Source organism: Giraffa tippelskirchi, chromosome 10 (assembly GCF_054371585.1).
Source record: "Giraffa tippelskirchi isolate mGirTip1 chromosome 10, T2T-mGirTip1v1.2.pri, whole genome shotgun sequence".
Taxonomy (NCBI): domain Eukaryota; kingdom Metazoa; phylum Chordata; class Mammalia; order Artiodactyla; family Giraffidae; genus Giraffa; species Giraffa tippelskirchi.
The window spans coordinates 160,220,782-160,240,347 of NC_137284.1; the positions used below are offsets into that span (position 1 = coordinate 160,220,782).

Below are 19,566 nucleotides of genomic sequence, written 5' to 3' on the forward strand. Positions count from 1 at the left end.
ATGTACATAAAGCTAAATAAATTTTACATCTAAGAAATACCTTGGAAAATCAGTAAAGATCATTACAAACGCTGTATGTGTAAAATGGGAGACCAACATATTTAAATACCACAGAGCCAACGAACGATGAGAACGGCAGCGCCCACTGCCCTCTCGCTTTGGCTCCCAGAAGTGAGAAAACACGGAAGGAGCACAGATGGAACCTGTCACTGACGTGCCGCCCACTCAGGGGAGGGCAGTCCCGGCGTCTGACTGCGGCGCGGGGCCCTCCCCACACGGCGCTCCCGGCTGCGGGGCCCGGGATCCCCATCCCGCCACAGGGCCACACACCGGCCTCCAGCGTGTGTCCGAGAGAAGCGCCTGTGTTTAGAGTGAGCGACTCGCTCAGAACGAGGCTGTGCACATGACCAGGAACATACAGGGTATCTGCAGCCTCAAGCGGCCGTCATTACGTGCAGACCGAGGACGTAACAACCTGTATTTGCTCACACAGAACACGTCTGAGACCCAAGGTGTAAAACCATCCCTCTATTCCACGCAGCAATGAAGAGGCATCCAATGAGAGCTTGAAAAATCCACTATACATTTCACTCCTTACTAATCCAACCTGGCTTAAGTCCTCTGATGGAAAGAAACTTTCAGATGAGTCAAGAGTTGATACAGACGTTGAAAAGTTTAATACTTTACTCAAAAATTTTCAGACATCTTACAAATACCCAGAAGCTCTTCTGGATGTGTGCCCTGAAATTGCTGTAAGTTAAAAGGGATATTCTTTTATTTAAAGGAACTTTTTTCTCTTCTCCCCTTGACCTGGTCTGCTCAAAGCAAGCAAGTTTCAGTAAAAATCAACACCTCCAACTAATGCGAAGAGCAGCCATTTTTTATAAATTTTCTCAGTATATGGATATTATGCTGAGAAATTCACCCATACGAGACCGCTTGCATTTACTAAGGGTCATTTAGAATCACAAAATGTTCTTCTGTTTTAAAACAAAGCTGCATTTTAATGAGAGAAACTCAGAAGGGAGTGCAGAGGTGTAAATAAAGAAGTATACACATGGGGCTGAGATTACTTTTTCTTATAATTTTGGTTCTTAGAGGAAATTTGTTATGTCAAATATATACAGGCTATTTCTCATAAATTTCTCCCCCCAAAACCTTTAAATTCAACAGTTTGAGAAAACTATTCTTTTACTTTTGTCTGAACGCAGATGCTCTACCGCCATAGACACAGTGCATGCGGATACACGTATTTACAGAGGCCTCAGGATGTGAACAGAGTGTGATGGCCCCGCCTCCCACTTCTGCATGCACGATTTCTGGTACTCTAACCTAGCGGAAGGTGACACTGAGCATCATGGTATAGTTTTTACTCAGAGGGCTTGAAGTCAAGAACCTGTCCCCGTAATTACTTACAATTTAATAACTGAATGAGCGTGAGGTCATAATACACTGCAGAACCGTCCTGACACCACGAATGCTGGCCGATGCTATGTGTTCTGGTGTTAAATGATCACTTTTGTAAATGTGAGGTTTAACTTGGCATGTGGAGAAGTGACCGAAGGCGAGAGAAGGGGTTTCTACCACAGAGCACTTACAGTTCCATAATGGACACAGGAGCACAGGGAATGACGCGATTTCTGAAAAAATGTTTTAAAAAAACTGAGTGTACATACAGCCTATAAGGCAAAATCTAAGTTACGAGTGCATTCAACACTGGCAACTATGTTGTGAGAGGTAATATTGAATTATTTACACATAAACTGTCAGAAAATATGACGACGTAACACATCCTACCATAGCTTATTACACTGGACAGTAGACGGATTCCTGTGGCATTCTACCAAGGCTCAGGTTTAGAAGAGTTTTGTATTTTTCCCTTAACTCAAATTCCAGTCAATATTCGGTAACATAAGTCAGAACTATGCTTTTGTTTTTTTCTTGAAGGAAATAGAAAATGTCATTTGCAACCATTCCAGTTTCAATGCACCCACTGCAATAACACCTGTAAACTTCCATTTTTTTTGCAGGAACTGCCCATCTGAGGACTAAGGAAGGATGCCTTTTATGTAGATGTCTACACTTTGCATGGACTATATAATGAGATTTAAATGAATCCTTAGAAAGCCCCAAAGGTGCCTTTTCTCACATCCTCATGGCTGCACAGCTGATGCAAGCAAGCATGTCCCCCAGAAGATGTGCTGCCCAGAGGAGCCTGCGCTTGGCTGGAAACTACAAGGTCCACCCAAAGGCAAACAAACAGGAGACGACCTGCAACAGCCAAGCCCTCAAATTACGAAGACGGGGACACGGACAGGGCCGGGCCCGACACATGGACCACGGTCAGCAGGACGGCCCCGACTGGCGGGAATGTCACGAGTGTGGGGGGCTCGGCTCTCCACTGCAGAGAGGTGCTGGGGTCTCACAGTGCTTTCTGATGCCCATTTGCAGAAGGCTTTGCTGTGTCTGAATCCCTTGACGTATCTGATAAGTGCAGTTTATGAAGCCCTGCAGAAAAATGAAGACAATGTAAGAACTAACGCACTGCTGAGAGGCTAGGCAGAACATGAAGCGCTCCTGAGGAGACGGCTGCGTGGCACACTCCCTGCAGCATGAAAGGGCTCCGTGCCCCACCGGCAGCCCCCAGGGCCTCTGCTGAAGACAGCTGCCCAGCGGGAAGTCAAGCCTCCCCTCCTGCAGGAGCCGTTCCCTCACCCAGCATCCCACAGGGCCGGCTCAGCTTCCTCCGCTGAGGGCAGCAGCCACTGCCCTCCACACGGCCCCCGCCCCTGCGCCACCCTCCACCCAGGCCCCAAGAACAACTTGTAATGAACCTGCTCCTGCAAGCTTATCCCCATCCTCAAATGCCCTTCTTGGGGAATAACCTGAACCAAGGATGATCCCACTTTTGTTTTAAAATACACTTATACATATACACTCACAGGAAAATGCAGGGAAAAACACACTAAGACATTCAGCGTGCAAGTAAAGCAACGGAAACTACGACCAAGGAGGAGGAGGGGGCAGAAGAGCAAACTGAACGCAGACAGTGCTTCACTGCAGAGGAGAAGACCATTCCTGGCTTTTAAGCCACATCCCTTCCCCTCTGTATCATACAGTGATTATTCACCAGGGTACCTGCCACACTGAGCAGTACCGTGCCTTCACACGCAGAAAAGTTAGTCGAAATTTTTAAGACTTTAACTGGTATTAAAGCTCTGAGCACTTTAACAAAACGAAGCAAGAACACATAAGCAGCACATCCATGGAAAAGATTTTCAGAGAACAATTTTCATGAGGCTCAGATATTTGTAAACATATACTTGGATAAGATGATTTTCCCCCCTGAAATTTCAGGAAGTTTTCTAGCTAACTTGATAGCCAATTTTATAGCCTTCACAAGCCAACACAACATTCTAAATTTTAAAGTTTCTATCACCTGCATATCTTAATGGAAAAAAAGTATAACTGAGCCTGTCTATGATGGAGGACTGGGAAGAAAAAAATAAGTCAATCAAAAATGTACACACATACACACACACACAGTGCTGGTTTCAGGAGTGGCCGAGCCACTGAGTGACAAAAGGCATCTATAGCTCCTGCTGGACACAGACACGAGGAAGCGCGCTAACACAGGCCGGCTGCAGGAGGACGCGGGCAAAGGTGCAGCCACCAGGTGATCAACACCCTCGTGGAAACTAAGCCCCTTCAGGGTCCATTATTTTGACGAGTTACTTCTAAAACCTGGGTGGAACACAGGTTATCTACTCGGAAAAACTAAGTCTCTCTTCTGTAGAAATAATCACCACCTCCACCATCACGGCAGCTAAATTCCCAGTGGTTGCCATGTGCCAGATGCTCTATGAGAAAGACTCTGTGATTCTCAACCCACAGCAGCGGAGGGAAAAAGCCCTCCCGCCCCACCGCCAACACACAAAAGAAGAAAAGAAAGGAGGTGGTTACATTTTATATTTTCTGATCAAATTATGATTCTCAGGGAAGTCATATTAAGATTTCAGATCATTCACACATTATATACACTTAATGAGGATCTTTTTCTAGGGATCAAGCATTGCCTCCTTTGAACATTCTGAAGAGTAACAGAAAACATTATGAAAACTGTGTTTATTAGACGTTCTACATAACTCCTGACAACTCCACTGCCTCTTGTGGTCAAAGAGCCAATACAACATACGCAAGCTCCACCTTAGGTTAAATTCTATCTTACTAGTTTAGTAAAGACTTCTTTAGCAAGATGATACCCAAAACACCCAACTCAAATGCTAAATTTACTGCAATTTATTTACCACCATCTCATGACTTCCCTGGTGGCTCAGAGGTTAAAGCATCTGCCTCCAATGCGGGAGACCCGGGTTCGATCCCTGGGTCGGGAAGATCCCCTGGAGAAGGAAATGACAACCCACTCCAGTATTCTTGCCTGGGGAATCCCATGGACGGAGGAGCCTGGTAGGCTACAGTCCACGGGGTCGCAAAGAGTCGGGACACGACTGAGTGATTTCACATTTTAGTGAATGATAAGTAGGAATCTATCTGAGATTATGGGTAACTAATATTGCTGATGCTACAACAGGCTAAAATATGAAATTATAACTCTAAACATCTGGCTAAGAGGACTGTTTGATTCCCACTTCATCTTTAGATTTTAATCTGACCAGCATTAAGGAACCTGGGCGTTAAAATCCCCAAAGTATCTGGGGCTTCAGCTGAAATGAGATGTAACTCTTCCCTTTCTGCCCAGTATTTCATCAGTCACCGTCTCCTAGGATAAATTCACAGTAAAACAGACATGAGTAGATTATCTGAAGTCCTTTTTCCTTCCCAATGGTCATCCTTTTAAGCATCAGAAATGGAAAGCTTGGTGGTGTGTAAAGCTTTACTGTGGTCTGCCTAGCAGACATCCCTCTACGTGCGAACAGGACCTTAAGGAACCATCGTTACGCTGCACTCTGCAATAGCTAAGAGCCACAAAGGAACACGGAATATGAGCATTCACACGGTGTCAATTCAGGTAAATGAGCTAATGTCAGGACTTTCTAACGATAAATCACTACCTTTCCCCTCTTTTATAAAATTACATGCCCTAAACCCAAGAAGGTTTAAAAGCAAGACAGTTTATATTGTCCTGGTATTCCCAAAATACAAAGCCTGAAATATGCTTATCACTAATGTTGAAGCAAGCATGAAAAATACGGTCATAGGTGACATCTGTACCTTTTATAGCTTAGCCAAATCTATGAGCTTTTAATACTGTCTCAATGCATATGTCTCAATGCATATGACTCATGGAACACATAATAAATGCCCTCTCTCTTATTAATGCCAAACACTAATATTTTTATTCTGAATTATTATCTGACTTACGAAGAGAAATGTAATTGTGGGTCAGCCTGAAACTTACAAAATGCAATTCTCAAAAAATCTTAAACTAAACAGTAATAAGAGGCATCGTGACCAGAATATAAGCCTTGCACCTCACCCTCAGTTCATCACGACTGCCCTCATCATCATCATGAAAGAGCACCGCTTGCTGAGCTCTCACGGGGCGTTAGGACTACCCTAAGGCCCGTACGAGAACTATTTTAGTTAATATTCACAACAGTTCTGACGACGATATTATCACTGTTTTATAGATGAGAAAGATGAGGCTTAATGAAGTAATGTTATACAAGAACATAACCAATAAGCAGTGGGTCAGGAATGTGACCTTGAAGGATTCACACATTTGGAAAATGAATGGGTAAAGACTTAAAATTAGCTGAAAAGTTAAAATTATTAAAAAGTAGAAAGAGAGAAAAAGTACCCATAAACCTCAGGATTACCTAGGGCCTTGAAAAGTTCTTCTCGTACAGCAGAGGTGAATTTTCTGATCAGACACAATGTTGTCACAATAGCAAAAAGCAAATTGTAGGATAACACAATATAGAAATTTCCCAGCCAATTAAACCTTCCAAAGTCTCCAAGTAGATCAAATCTAGTGATTCCTGTTAAAATAAATAAAATAGCCCTTAATAAATCAGGTACAATATATTTATATAAATATATATTTAACAAGATAAAGTACAAATCAGATCAAATTCCATGGCCTTCCCCATTTCTGTCAGTGGGAATCCTAGGTTAACACACACAGTTATGATCCTGCGGCCAAGCCCAGTCAGCCTAAGCAACTGTCCACGCGTCAGTCTCTGGCAGTGGAGAGCAACGGAGCTGAACCAGGTCATTCGCTCAGTATTTCCCTGTGTCCACAAGACACCCACTGCGCTGCTGCTGTATGGCAGCTGGGTGCAGCCCGTTCCCCGAAATAGGAAATGAGGGTTGTGGTGGAAGAGACACCTGACAAACTCTCTCCCCCGCCAACCCTTGTCCCATCCCCTGCAGGGCCCTGGTCACGTGGCACCCACTCCAAGAGGCCCCCTGTCTCCTCTACCCTGAACAGCTGCCCCGACAAGCTCCCCCACCCTGACGGTGTTTCGTCAAGGCACACACTGCCTGGAACGTTTCTTTTCTTTTGTGGTTCACTTATCGCCTACTTTCCCCAGAAGAACAGGAACTCGGTTGTTTTCAGCCCTATGATCCCAGAACCCAGAGCAATGCCTTGCACATACTTAAAACTTACTAGATAACAAATAAACAAATAGAGTGGTTCCTTTCCAAGGGGAAGAAAACACACATTACATATGTGAATTGGATGCTAAAGTCTTGTAGAGTAAATGGCCAAGGCTGGACTGCAGTGTAACCGTGTTGTGTGTGCTGGAAATGCAGTGCAGTTGAATGCATCACCACTTAAATTCACCTGTAACATGTAAAAAACAAGTCTTATCTTTAAAAGAAAAAAAGTCTGAATAGTCATTCTAGTCAACGAGCATGTGCCCTAGGCTCAATACTTCTTGGATCAGAGTATGGATGTGGAAGGATTTTTCTCACTACTGGCAAGTAAATAAATCAGTAAAACAGTATTCAGACGGTCAGTCAAGTGAGAGATGGCGGGACTGCTGATCCTCGTTAGGGAAGAAACTGGACAGCTAGTCACGGCTGTGTACAGTTTTAGCCACTGAGGACTTGAAACCTAAAATCATACACCTTTCATTTTAAGGGTGGCCTAAGAATGTCAAGAACAACTTTAACTAAACTCAACCTCACCTCATCAGCTAACTTTCAAACTTAACTGTCATCCCCACTCAATGCAATCCCATCACCTCCTATCTGGACAGACTCTACGAAAGCAGCTCGTGGAGATGACAGAAAAATAGCAGGTGTCAAAACACAGGTCTTGTGTAACCACATGTATCCAGGGCCAATGTATCTGAATTTGAGAGACAATGATCTACTAAAGTAGTTTAAGGAAATACAAGATTAACAGAAATGTACAATAACATACTTTTTCAAAGATGGTAGAAGGGACCCAGACCCTAGTAGTGTGTACAGTGTAGGTTACACCACGAGGTCATGGCAACAATCTGGCAGCAGTTTCTCTGACTGAAGACTTACTAAGACTTTGTTAAAAGGAACATGTGTCTAATTATATATATTATTTTGCAAATGAAGTACTACTTAATTTAACCCAGGAAGTTATCTGTAAACAAGATGCAGTCCTCCCAAAACACACTTCAGGGGTTTCATGGCCTGGGGAACCCAGATAAGCATCCTTGATCTTTAGAGCCCACGACTCCTGAGCATCTGGAGAGGGACACACACAGCTGTGCGTATCATGAAGCTCATTTAAATAGGAAGTGGCAAATCAAGGATGAAAACCCCTGCCCAGATGCTCTATACAAGTCCGATCTGGTCGCAAAAATTTTTGATCATACACTACCATTAGCAAAAATAAAATTAAGAGTACCTATACCCATCATATGTGTATTTTATTTGTAAACTATATATGTACTACTCACTGACCTATATATTATTTTATACACAAAAGAAAGACTTTAAAAATTATAGCAATAAAGCTAAATACAAGTTCTGATAGCTTCTCTACACAGCCCAATGATTTACTTTGTGAATTTATGGGGAAAGCAGCTCTACTTTGGAAACCTCTGCTACATGCTCACTAGTACTTCAGCATCACCCAGTACTTGCTCTGTGTCACGCGCCCCAGGAGAGGGAAGCCAGGGGCAGACACGGTGAGACTGGAAGGCACGTTGTGAACAACGGAAAGGGGCTTTCACTAGAGCTTCTCAGAGGGCCACCCTGGTATCTGGGGAGTAAGGGTCAAGACCCAGTGGGAAACACCAGGCAAAGAGCAACCCCTCTTGTCAGAGGCTCTGCCCCAGACACCTCAGGTTGGCCTCAGACAGAAACCCCGAAGCCTGGTGCTACTGTGGATGCACTGAGGCTTCAGACGGAACATCAGAGATTACAGCAGCGCGTTCTGAGAGGCCTTGTTGTTCAGAATTTAACGTTTTAGAAATCTAATATCAGCTAAGTACCACAAAGCTCTTCAATTCTGAAAATCTTCTAATAGACAAAAAGAAGTCTTAAATAAACACTTTTCTAAAATGTCTGAGACGATTTTCTCACAGTAATAATTGTAAAATGTACTTTTTCTTTTCCAGTTTTATTGAAATATAATTTACGTATCACTGCATAAGTTTAATGTGTACAGCATGTTTAACTTACATATACCATGAAATGATTATTAAGATAAGCTCAGTGAATATTCATCACCTCAAACAGATACAAAATTTTAAAAGTTTCAAAATTTTTTTCCATGTGATGAAAACTCTTAGGATTTGCTTCCTTAATAACTCTCCTATATAACACTCAGCAAATAATTATATTTGTCATGTTGCACATCACGTCCCTAGGATTTATCTCATAACTGGACGTTTATACCTGTTGATGACCTTCATCCAATTCCCCCTCCTCTACCTCCTGCCTCTGGTAACCACAAATCTGATCTTTTTTTCCTAAGAGTTTGTTTTTAAAGTATAATCAATCTAGAACACCATTTAAGTTCCTATGATGTGACACTGTGATTTGGTATTTCAAAATGATCACCGTCTAGCTATTGACTATACTCCCCACCCTGTACACCTGAGACCCTGTGAATTTTGCAGATCTCCTCTCCTCTCTCTTCCACTCACCACCAGCCCCGGAGACCACCCGTCTGCTCTCTGTATCTGTAACTCTGATTCTGCTGTGCTGTTTGTTCCTTTGTTTTCTAGAATATTCATATGTAAGTGAGATCACACAGTATTTGTCGTGCTCTGTCTGACCTGTTTTATCAAGCATAATACCCTCTAGGTCTACCCATGTTGTCACAAATGGTAATATGTTAATCTTTTTATGCCTGAGTAATATCCCTGTGTGTGTGTGTGTGTGCGCACACGTACCACACCTTTATCCACCGACCTACTCATGGGCACTTAGGCTGCTTCCGTATCTGGGCTACTGTAAACAATGCTGCAATCAACACAGGGGTGCATATTTATTTTCTAATTAGGGATTTCATTTTCTTCAGAAAACTACTCAGGAGTAAGACTGTTGGATCCCATGGTAGCCCTGTTCTTAGTTTTTTAGGTTACTTCTGTACTGTTCTCCACAATGGCTGAACCAATCAACATTCCCATCAACAGGGCAGGAGGGTTCCATTCTCTCCACACCCTCTCCAGCACTTATATTTAGACTGTTTGATGATGGCCATTCTGGCCAGTGTGAGGTGATGCCTCAGTGTAATTCTGATGTGCATTTCTCTAATAATTAATGATGCTGAGCATCTTTTTATATGTCTTTTGGCCACCTGTATGTCTTCTTTGGAGAAATGTCTATTTAAATCTGGCCATTTTTGGACTGGGATGTTTGGTTTCTTGGCATTGATCCTTTGTGTATTTTGGATATTAACTCCTTATTGGATATATCATTTGCAAATATTTTTTCCATTCAGTAGGCAGCCTTTTCATTTTGTTGAGTTTCCTTCATTGTGCAAAAGCTTTTTAGTTTGATGTAGTCCCATGTACTTATTTTTGCTTTTGTTCCCCTTGCCCGAGGAAACAGATCTCCCCAAAATATTGCTAAGACCAATGTTAGAGAGCACACTGCCTATGTTTTCTTCTAGAAGTTTTATGATTTCAGGTCTAACATTTACATCTTTAGACTGTTTTGTATTTATTTTTGTACATGATGTGAGAGCATGGTTCAGTTTCTTCTGCATGAGCTGTCCAGTTTTTTACAACACCATTTACTAAAGAGGCTTTCTTTTCCTCGTTGTATATTATTCTTGCCTCCTCTGCCATAGATTAATTGACCATAGGTGGATGGATTCATTTCTGGGCTTTCTATTCTGTTCCATTGATATATATATGTCTGTTTTTGTGCCAGTACCATGCTGCTTTGAGGGATGTAGTATTGTGGTATAGTTTAAAATCAGGGCACACTGACCTCCAGTTTTAATCTTCTTTCTCAAAACTGTTTTGGTACTTCAGTATCTTTTGTATAGTTCCACATGAAGTTTAGAATTATTTGTTCTAGTTCTGTGAAAAATATCATTGGTATTTTGATTGTACTGAATCTGTAGATTGTCTTAGGTAGTATGGTCATTTTAACAGTGTTAATTCTTCCAATCCATGAACACTGTATTTCCCTTCATCTGTTTCTGTTGCTTTCAATTTCTTTCATCAACATCATAGTTTTCTGAGCAAGGATCTTTAATCTCCTTATTTAGATATACTCTTAGGTATTTTGCTCTTTTTGATACAATGGTAAATGCAATTTTTTTAAAATTATTTTTTCTGATTGTTTTTAGTAGAGAGATATGCAACAGATTTCTGTCTACTGATTTCTATATATTAATATTACATCCTAGAACTTTATGTAGTTCATAAAGTTGAGCTCAACTGATAATCTCTAGTGGTTTTTGGCAGGGTCTGTAGGATTCTATTAGCATCTGTCACCTGAGCACAGCGATAGTTTTCCTTTCCCTCTAATTTAGCTTCCTTTTAGTTATTTTCTCTTGTCTCACTGCTGTGGCTAGGTTTTCACATAGTGTGTTGAATAAAAGCGAGGGAGTGGGCATCCTTATCTTGTTCCTGATCTTTAACAAAATGCTTTCAACTTTTCAACACTGAGTTTGATGTCAGTTGTGGGTTTATCATATATTGCCTTTATTATGTTGAGGAATGTTCTCTCTATCTAATTTGTGCAGTTTTTATCATAAACGGATGCTGAATTTTGTCAAAAGATTTTTCTGTATCTACTGAGATAATCATATGATTTGCATACTTCATGTTTCTTAATTTGATATATCACATTGATTTGCAGACATTTAACCGTCCTTGCCTGCATCCCTGGAATAAATCCCACTTGATCATAGTGTGTGATCCTTTTAATGTACTGATAAATTCACTTTGCTAAGAGTTTGTTGAGGATTTTTGCACATGCTGACTCAAGTGATATTGGACTATAATATTTTCGTGTGCGATATCTTTGATTTTAATACCAGGGATACCAGGGTGGTAGTGTGCCTTCCTAAGCAACTGTTTGGAATGTCTGAAAAGGACAGGTGTTAACTCTTCTCTAAATGTTTGTTAGAATTCACCTGTGAAGCCGTCTGGTCCTGGACTTGTGTTTGTTGGAGTTTTCATTCCTGATTCTATTTCATTACTAGTAACTATCTGTTCATATTTTCTATTTCTTCCTGGTTCAGTCTTGGGAGACTGTAACATTTCTAGGAACTTGTCCACCCCTTTTAGGGGGTCCATTTTACTGGGGCATACAGTTCTTCTCAGTAATCTCTTCTGATCCTTTGTAGTTCTGTGCTGTAGGTTGTAATGTCTTCTTTATAATTTCTGATATTTGGGCCCTCACATTTTTTCCTTAATCAGTCTGAGTAAAGGTTTATCAATTTTGTTTGTCTTTTCAAAACACCAGCTCTCAATTTCACTGATTTCTATTTTCTTTAAGTTTCATTTTATTTATTTCTGATTTTTCATGACTCTTTCCTTCTACTGATTTGGGTTTTGTTTGCTCTCCTTTCTCTATAAGATCCTTTATTTGAAAATTTTCCTGTTTCCTGAGGTAGGCCTGTATCACTATAAATGTTCCTCTTAGAATTGCTTTTCCTGAATCCCATAGATTTGGGCTCATTGTTTTCATTTGTCTATAGGTATTTTAAAATTTCTTTGATTTCATCAGTGACCCACTGGTTGCTTAGGAACATGTTGTTTAGCTTCCCTATGTTTGTGCTCTGGGAAGTTTTTTGTTTGTTTTTTTATACACTTTTATTTTCTCTGCAAAGGTGATTCAGAGAATTTATTTATCTTTTGGCTACACCACACAGCATGTGGGATCTCAAGCAGGGATCAAAACTATGCCCCCTGCAGTGGAAGCATGGATTCTTAGCCACTGGACAAACCAGGGAAGCCCCAAGAATTTTTTTAAAATTGTAGTTGCTTTCTAGTTTCAAAGCATTGCTGTTAGAAAAGATGCTTAATATGATTTCAATTTTCATAAATTTACCAAGACTTGTTTTGAGGCTTAGCATGTGATCTATTCTGGAGACTGTTCCTTGGGCACTTGTAAAGAATGTGTATTCTGCTTTTAGATGGGATAGCCTATATAAGTATATATAAATACATACACACACACACACACACACTCACATATATATATACAGGAGGGAGGCCTGGCATGCTACAGTTCATGGGGTCACAGAGAGATGGACACAGCTGGGTGACTGAACTATAAAGTCCATTTGGACTAGTGTACTTTTTTATCGATAATACCAACACTGAAGAAAAAATAGCAATACTTAAAAGTTTTAACAACTTATTGACCAGAGATGTATTAATATGTCTTTTGTTACCCAAACACTGATCGAAGTGTTTCACTATTCACTTACATAACAAATAGTCAGCCACAGGCACAAATTTCTGCAAAAATCCCCTGGGTGAATAACATGTTAATAAGACTTGTACAAATGTAAAACACTTCAAAATTTCTGACTAAAGACATAAAGGGGTACTGAGGCAGCAAATTTTAAAATACTACTAACCATAAGATAATTTTAATTATTTAATGTTATTTAACTGTCCTTGACACGGAACAACAGACTGGTTCAAAATCGGGAAAGGAGTATGTCAAGGCTGTATATTGTCACCTTGCTTATTTAACTTATATGCAGAGTATATCATGTGAAATGCCAGGCTGGATGAAGCACAAGCTGGAATCTAGACTGCCAGGAGAAATATCAATAACTTCAGATATGCATATGACATCACCCTTATGGCAGAAAGTGAAGAGGAACTAAAGAGCCTCTTGATGAAGGTGAAAGAGGAGAGTGAAAAAGTTGGCTTAAAACTCAACAATCAAAAGATGAAGATCATGGCATCCGGTCCCATCACTTAAATAGCAAATAGATGGGGAAACAATGGAAACAGTAACAGACTTTGTTTTCTTGGGCTCTAAAATCACTGCAGATGGTGACTGCAGCCATGAAATTAAAAGATGCTTCCTCCTTGGAAGAAAAGCTATGCCCAACCTAGACAGCATATTAAAGCAGAGACATTACTTTGCCAACAAAGATCTGTCTATTCAAAGCTATGGTTTTTCCAGTAGTCATGTATGGATGTGAGAGTTGGACTATAAAGAAGGCTGAGCACTGAAGAATTGATGCTTTTGAATTGTGGTGCTGGAGAAGACTCTTGAGAGTCCCCTGGACTGCAAGGAGATCAAACCAGTCAATACTAAAGGAAATCAACCCTGAATATTCATTGGAAGAAGGACTGAGATGTTGAAGCTGAAGCTCCAATACTTCAGCCACCTGATGTGAAGAGTCAACTCACTGGAAAAGACCCTGCTGCTGGGAAAATTGAGGGCAGGAGAAGGGGACGACAGAGGATGAGATGGTGGGATGGCATCACCGACTCAATGGACATGAGTTTGAGCAAGCTCCACTAGATGGTGAAGGACAGGGAGCCTGGCGTGTTGCAGTCCATGGGGTCACAAAGAGTCGGACACGACTGAGCGACTGAACACAACAACTACAACTCTCCTAGTCAAATACTGAAAAGTTTATTTCCATTCAGAAGTTCATTTCTTTAAAGGATATACCAGGTAAGAAGCTCAGTTAGGTAAGCAGCAGCTAAGCATACGGTCACATTATATGAATTATCTGTCAATAAAATACTCTTCACAATAAACCACAAAATCAGCTCCCTGCACTAGGATTAAACTGAAAATGTCTTATGCATAGTTCCTTGAATAAAGATCTTTTTTTTTATCCATACCTATAAAAGAACTAAGGTACAAAACCTCACTTCAAGAAAGAGCTGATTACTCCACCTGCAATATGAGTCAAGAGAATAATTTACGTTTGTTAGCCCACCTGAGTCAACTTTGACTTTTAGCAAGCATATTCATGTTCCCTAACTAGCAAGAAGTTGTGAGCGAATATATAAAGCTTGACACACTGAAAGGACCATTAAAGTAACTTTCTCAATAAATCATGTTTGCTGGCATATCATACAAATGGCTGCCATGAATATCCATGGCTTTAATGCAAGACTGCCAAAAAGAGCACATACATTTTGTTATAGAAAGCAAATTTATAAACTGAATGTTCTCTGACAAAATATTGGGATTAACACATTTTCCCCTCTCTGGATTCCCATAATAGTTAGTATAAATTATTGTCTTGATTAGATTTTTAAATTCCCTTCTCTAAAACCAGGCTTTTGATATAAAATTTACCTATACAGTGTCAAAAATTAAATGTGACTTAAAATAATATAAAATAATAAAATCCATAATTAATCATGAACATCATTAATTTCAGGACTAATGTAAATAAGTTCACTGTAAATTGTTTTATTTATTCACACACACACAAAAAGTTCTAAAACTAACAAGAGGTCCCACTTTTTAGGGGTAATGGAAGACAATGTTGTTAAAGGAAAGACTTTAAATCTGACCAGTCTTATTCTGCAAACAAGTTTTCATTATAGTACATCAATTAGAAATATGTTCATTGACTTCAGAGTCCACCCAAAGCTAAATAAAAGAGAGTCTCTCACACTTTCATTAATCAAAAAACTGGACAAAATATACAAAATTGTGCTATTCAAGACCCTGGACATCTAGCAGTGAAGATCAATGATGCTAAGAGATGAGAAACAAGCAAAGTGGTCCTCTGTCTGCCATAGCTCCTACCTAAAGAGGGCTTCCTGAATGCAGAGTGGAAAGGAACAGGGACAGAATCTAGCCACCTCACTGCATTAAAGAGGTGCAGCTGGAGCCTGGGATAGCACAGTGGCTAGACAGTTGCACAGGGTGGGAACCTGGGAGGCAGACAGAGGACCTCTTGAGTATTCACCTGAGAACTGATCAACACACTGGCTTGTGGAAAAACAACCAACCCAGAAATGACACAGACGATAAAATGACTAGCAAGGACATTAAAACAATTATAACTATATTTTTTACATTTCAGAAGTTAGAAGATTGAACTTGTTAAACAGAGACATAAAAGATATAAAACAGACCCAAATTAACCTTCTGCAGAGAAAAATTACAATGTAAGGTATGACTAATACACTAGATGGAATTAATGACAGATTAGACACTGCAAAAGAAAAGATTAGTAGACTTTAAGACATTATTAACATGGAAGGGGAAAACATGTACACCCATGGTGGATTCATGTCAATGTATGGCAAAACAGATACAATACTGTAAAGTTAAAAAATAGATAAATAAACTAATTTTAAAAAAAAGACATTATTAACAGACACTATTCAAAATGAAACAGAAAGTAAAACAAAATAAAACAAACAAAAAAATGAACACGGCATCAATGACTAAAAAAGAAAATGATTATCTCAACAGAGGAAGAAAAAGCATTTGACAAAATCCAACATCCAATCCTGATAAAAAACTCCAGCTAAGCAGGACAAGAAGGGAACTTCCTCAACCTGTAAAAGGCGTCTGCCAAAACAAAGTAACAAAAACTATAGCTAATAATAGTTAGTGGTAAAAACCAGAATGCTTCCCCACTACAATGAGGAACAAGTCAAGAACATCTGCCCTCACCACTTCTATTCAACACTGTACTGGACCCTCTACACAACGCAATAGACAAGAAAAACAAACAAAAGCATCTATACTGGAAAGGAAGAAGTGAAACTGTCTTTGTTCACAGAATCATAAACATCAAAGTAAAAAATTCAATGAAACCTATAAAACAAATAACAGAACTAATAAATGAACTGAGCAATGCTGAAAAAGATCAATATACAGAAATCAATAGCATCTCTATGTACTACAAATGAACTATTGGAAACTAAATTTTTAAAAAACACCATTCACAAAAACATCAAATGTGCAAGATGTAAACAAAAAGCTACAAAAACTGGTGAGACAAATTAAAGAACTAAATAAGTACAGAGTGTTCAGGGACTGAAAGACTCAATATTGTAGAGACGTTAATCCTCTCCAATTTGTTCTATAGGCTAAACACAATCCAAATCAAAATCCTAACAGACATTTATTTGAAAAATGACAAGCTATTTTTAAAAGTCATACAGAAACGCAGAAGGCCTCTGAATAACTAAAACCACTCTGGACACAAGAACAGAGCTGAGCGTCTCGCAGTACCTGGTGTCCAGTCTCATCATCAGCTCCACTTCAGTCACTCAGTCGTGTCTGACTCTTTGTGACCCCACAGACTGCAGTGCATAAGTGATAAGTGGTCTGGTATGCCCATCTCTTTAAGAATTTTCCAGTTTGCTGTGGTGCACACAGTCAAAGGCTTTGGAGTAATCAATAAAGCGGAAGTAAATGTTTTCCTGGAACTCTCTTGCTTTTTCGATTATTCAATGGATGTTGGCAAGTTGATCTCTGATTCCTCTGCCTTTTCTAAATCCAGCTTAAACATCTGGAAGTTCACAGTTCACATACTGTTGAAGCCTGGCTTGGAGAATTTTGAGCATTACTTTGCTAGTGTGTGAGATAAGTGCAATTGTGCGATAGTTTGAGCATTCTTTGGCATTGCCTTTCTTGGGGATTGGGATGAAAACTGACTTTTTCCAGTCCTGTGGCCACTGCTGAGCTTTCTAAATTTGCTGACATATTGAGTGCAGCACTTTCACAGCATCATCTTTTAGGATTTGAAATAGCTCAACTGGAATCCCATCACCTCCACTAGCTTTGTTCATAGTGATGCTTCTTAAGGCCCACTTGACTTCACATTCCAGGATGTCTGGCTCCAGGTGAGTGATCACACCATCGTGATTATCTGGGTCGTGAAGATCTTTTTTGTACAATTCTTCTGTGTATTTTTGCCACCTCTTCTTAATCTCTTCTGCTTCTGTTAGGTCCATACCACTTATGTCCTTTATGGAGCCCATCATTGCATGAAATGTTCCCTTGGGATCTCTAATTTCCTTGAAGAGATCTCTAGTCTTTCCCATTCGATTATTTTTCTCTAGTTCTTTGCACTGATCACTGAGGAAGGCTTTCTTGTCTCTCCTTGCTCTTCTTTGGAACTCTGTATTCAAATGGGTATATCTTCCTTTTCTCCTTTGCCTTTCGCTTCTCTTCTTTTCTCAGCTATTTGTAAGGTTTCCTCAAACAACCATTTTGCCTTTTTGCATTTCTTTTCCTTGGGGATGGTCTTGATCACTGCCTCCTGTATGATGTCATGAACCTCTGTTCACAGTTCTTCAGGCACTCAGATCTAATCCCTTGAGTCTATTTCTCACTTCCACTGTATAATTGTAAGGGATGTGATTTAGGTTATACCTGAATGGTCTAGTGGTTTTCCCTACTTTCTTCAATTTAAGTCTGAATTTTACAGTAAGGAGTTTATGATCTGAGCCACAGTCAGCTCCTGGTCTTGTTTTTGTGGCCTGTATAGAGCTTCTCCATCTTTGGCTGCAAAGAATATAATCAATCTGATTTCAGTGTTGACCATCTGGTGATGTCCATATGTAGAGTCATTTCTGTGTCATTGGAAGAGGGTGTTTGCAATGACCAGTGCGTTCTCTTAGCAAAACTTTGTTAGTCTTTGACCTGCTTTGTTTTGTACTCTAAGGTCAAATTTGCCCATTACGCCAGGTATCTCTTGACTTCCTACTTTGGATTCCAGTCCCCTATAATGAAAAGGACATCTTTTTTGGGTGTTAGTTCTAGAAGGTCTTATAGGTCTTCATAGAACAGTTTGACTACAGCTTCTTCAGCGTTACTGGTCGGGGCATAGACTTGGATTAATGTGATATTGAATGGTTTGCCTTGGAAACGAACAGAGATCATTCTGTTGTTTTTGAGACTGCACCCAAGAACTGCATTTCAGACTCTTTTGTTGACTATGAGGACTACTCCATTTCTTCTAAGGGACTCTTGCCCACAGTAGTAGATATAATGGTCATCTGAGTTATATTCGCCCATTCCAGTCCATTCTAGTTCACTGATTCCTAAAATATTGATGCTCACTCTTGCCATCTCCTGTTTGACCACTTCCAATTTACCTTGATTCATGGACCTAACATTCCAGGTTCCTAAGCAACACTGTTCTTGACAGCATCGGATTTTACTTCCATCACCAGTCACATCCACAGCTGGGCGTTGTTTTTGCTTTGTCTCTGCCTCTTCATTCTTTCTGGAGTTATTTCTCCAATGATCCCCAGTAGCACACTGGGCACCTACTGACCCGGGCAGTTCATCTTGCAGCGTCATGTCTTTTCGTCTCATCATCAGCCCACATTAACCCAGACGGTGTAGCACTGGTGTAAAGACAAGGACATCAACAGAACACAGCCGAGTTCAGAAACTGACCCACACTCACACAGAGATGGACACTGGTTTCCAACAAAGTTTCAAAAGCAATTGAGTGGAAGAGAATTTTCAAGCAGTGGTGCTACAATAATTGTTTACCAAATGCCAAGAAATAAACTTTAATTCATATCTCATACTATATATAGACATTAACTCAAAAGAGGTCATAGGCCTAAGTATAAAGCTTCTAGAAGAAAACACAAGAGATAATCTTTGTGACCTTGCTTAGAGGAAGACTTAGTATCTATGACACCAAAAGCACAATCCATAAAAGAAAATTTGGTAAATCTGATTTCATCAATATAAGAATGTCTGTACTTTCTAAAATATTGGTAAAAGAATAAAAAGACAAGCCACTGAATGGGGGAAATATTTTCAAATCACATATCTTGATAAAGAATCTTTATCCAGAATATGTAAATAGCACAAAAAACTCAACAATACAAAAATCACCCTAATTTTTAAAATGAGCCAAAGATCTGAATAATTATTTCATCAAAGAAAATATACAGATGACAAATGAGCACATTAGTCATCTGGGAAATTCAAGTTAAGTTCACTGTACACCTATTAGAAGGGCTGACATTAAACTGACCGACTAAACCAAAGATTGGCAAGGATGTAGAGGAAGCAGTTCTCACGCACTTGCGATGGAGACAGGAGATGGCGTGAGCAGTGACACAGTTTAGCCACTCCTTTAAAACTGAAGTGTACACCCAGGCATGCCACTTCCATTAACAGTTACTACCCAGGAGAAATGAATACAGAGACTTAGATGTG

At 40.0% G+C, this 19,566-nt stretch overlaps 1 protein-coding gene across 16 annotated transcripts in view; it reads right to left on the minus strand.

Moving 5' to 3' along the window:
- Positions 1–654: 654 nt before the first annotated feature.
- The window catches only part of LMBR1 (limb development membrane protein 1), a 138,365-nt gene continuing 119,453 nt past the window's right edge, over positions 655–19,566 (minus strand). For 8 of the 16 annotated variants that reach the window (XM_081535397.1, XM_081535396.1, XM_081535395.1 and 5 more), the window contains 2 exons: positions 5,841–6,002; positions 655–2,508 (listed from right to left, as the gene is read on the minus strand). In XM_081535397.1, coding sequence (XP_081391523.1) covers positions 2,423–2,508; positions 5,841–6,002 — 248 coding nt within the window. In that variant the 3' untranslated portion in view covers positions 655–2,422. The remainder of the gene's footprint in view (positions 2,509–5,840; positions 6,003–19,566) is intronic. The other 8 variants (XM_081535401.1, XM_081535400.1, XM_081535399.1 and 5 more) reach the window with 2 other exon arrangements.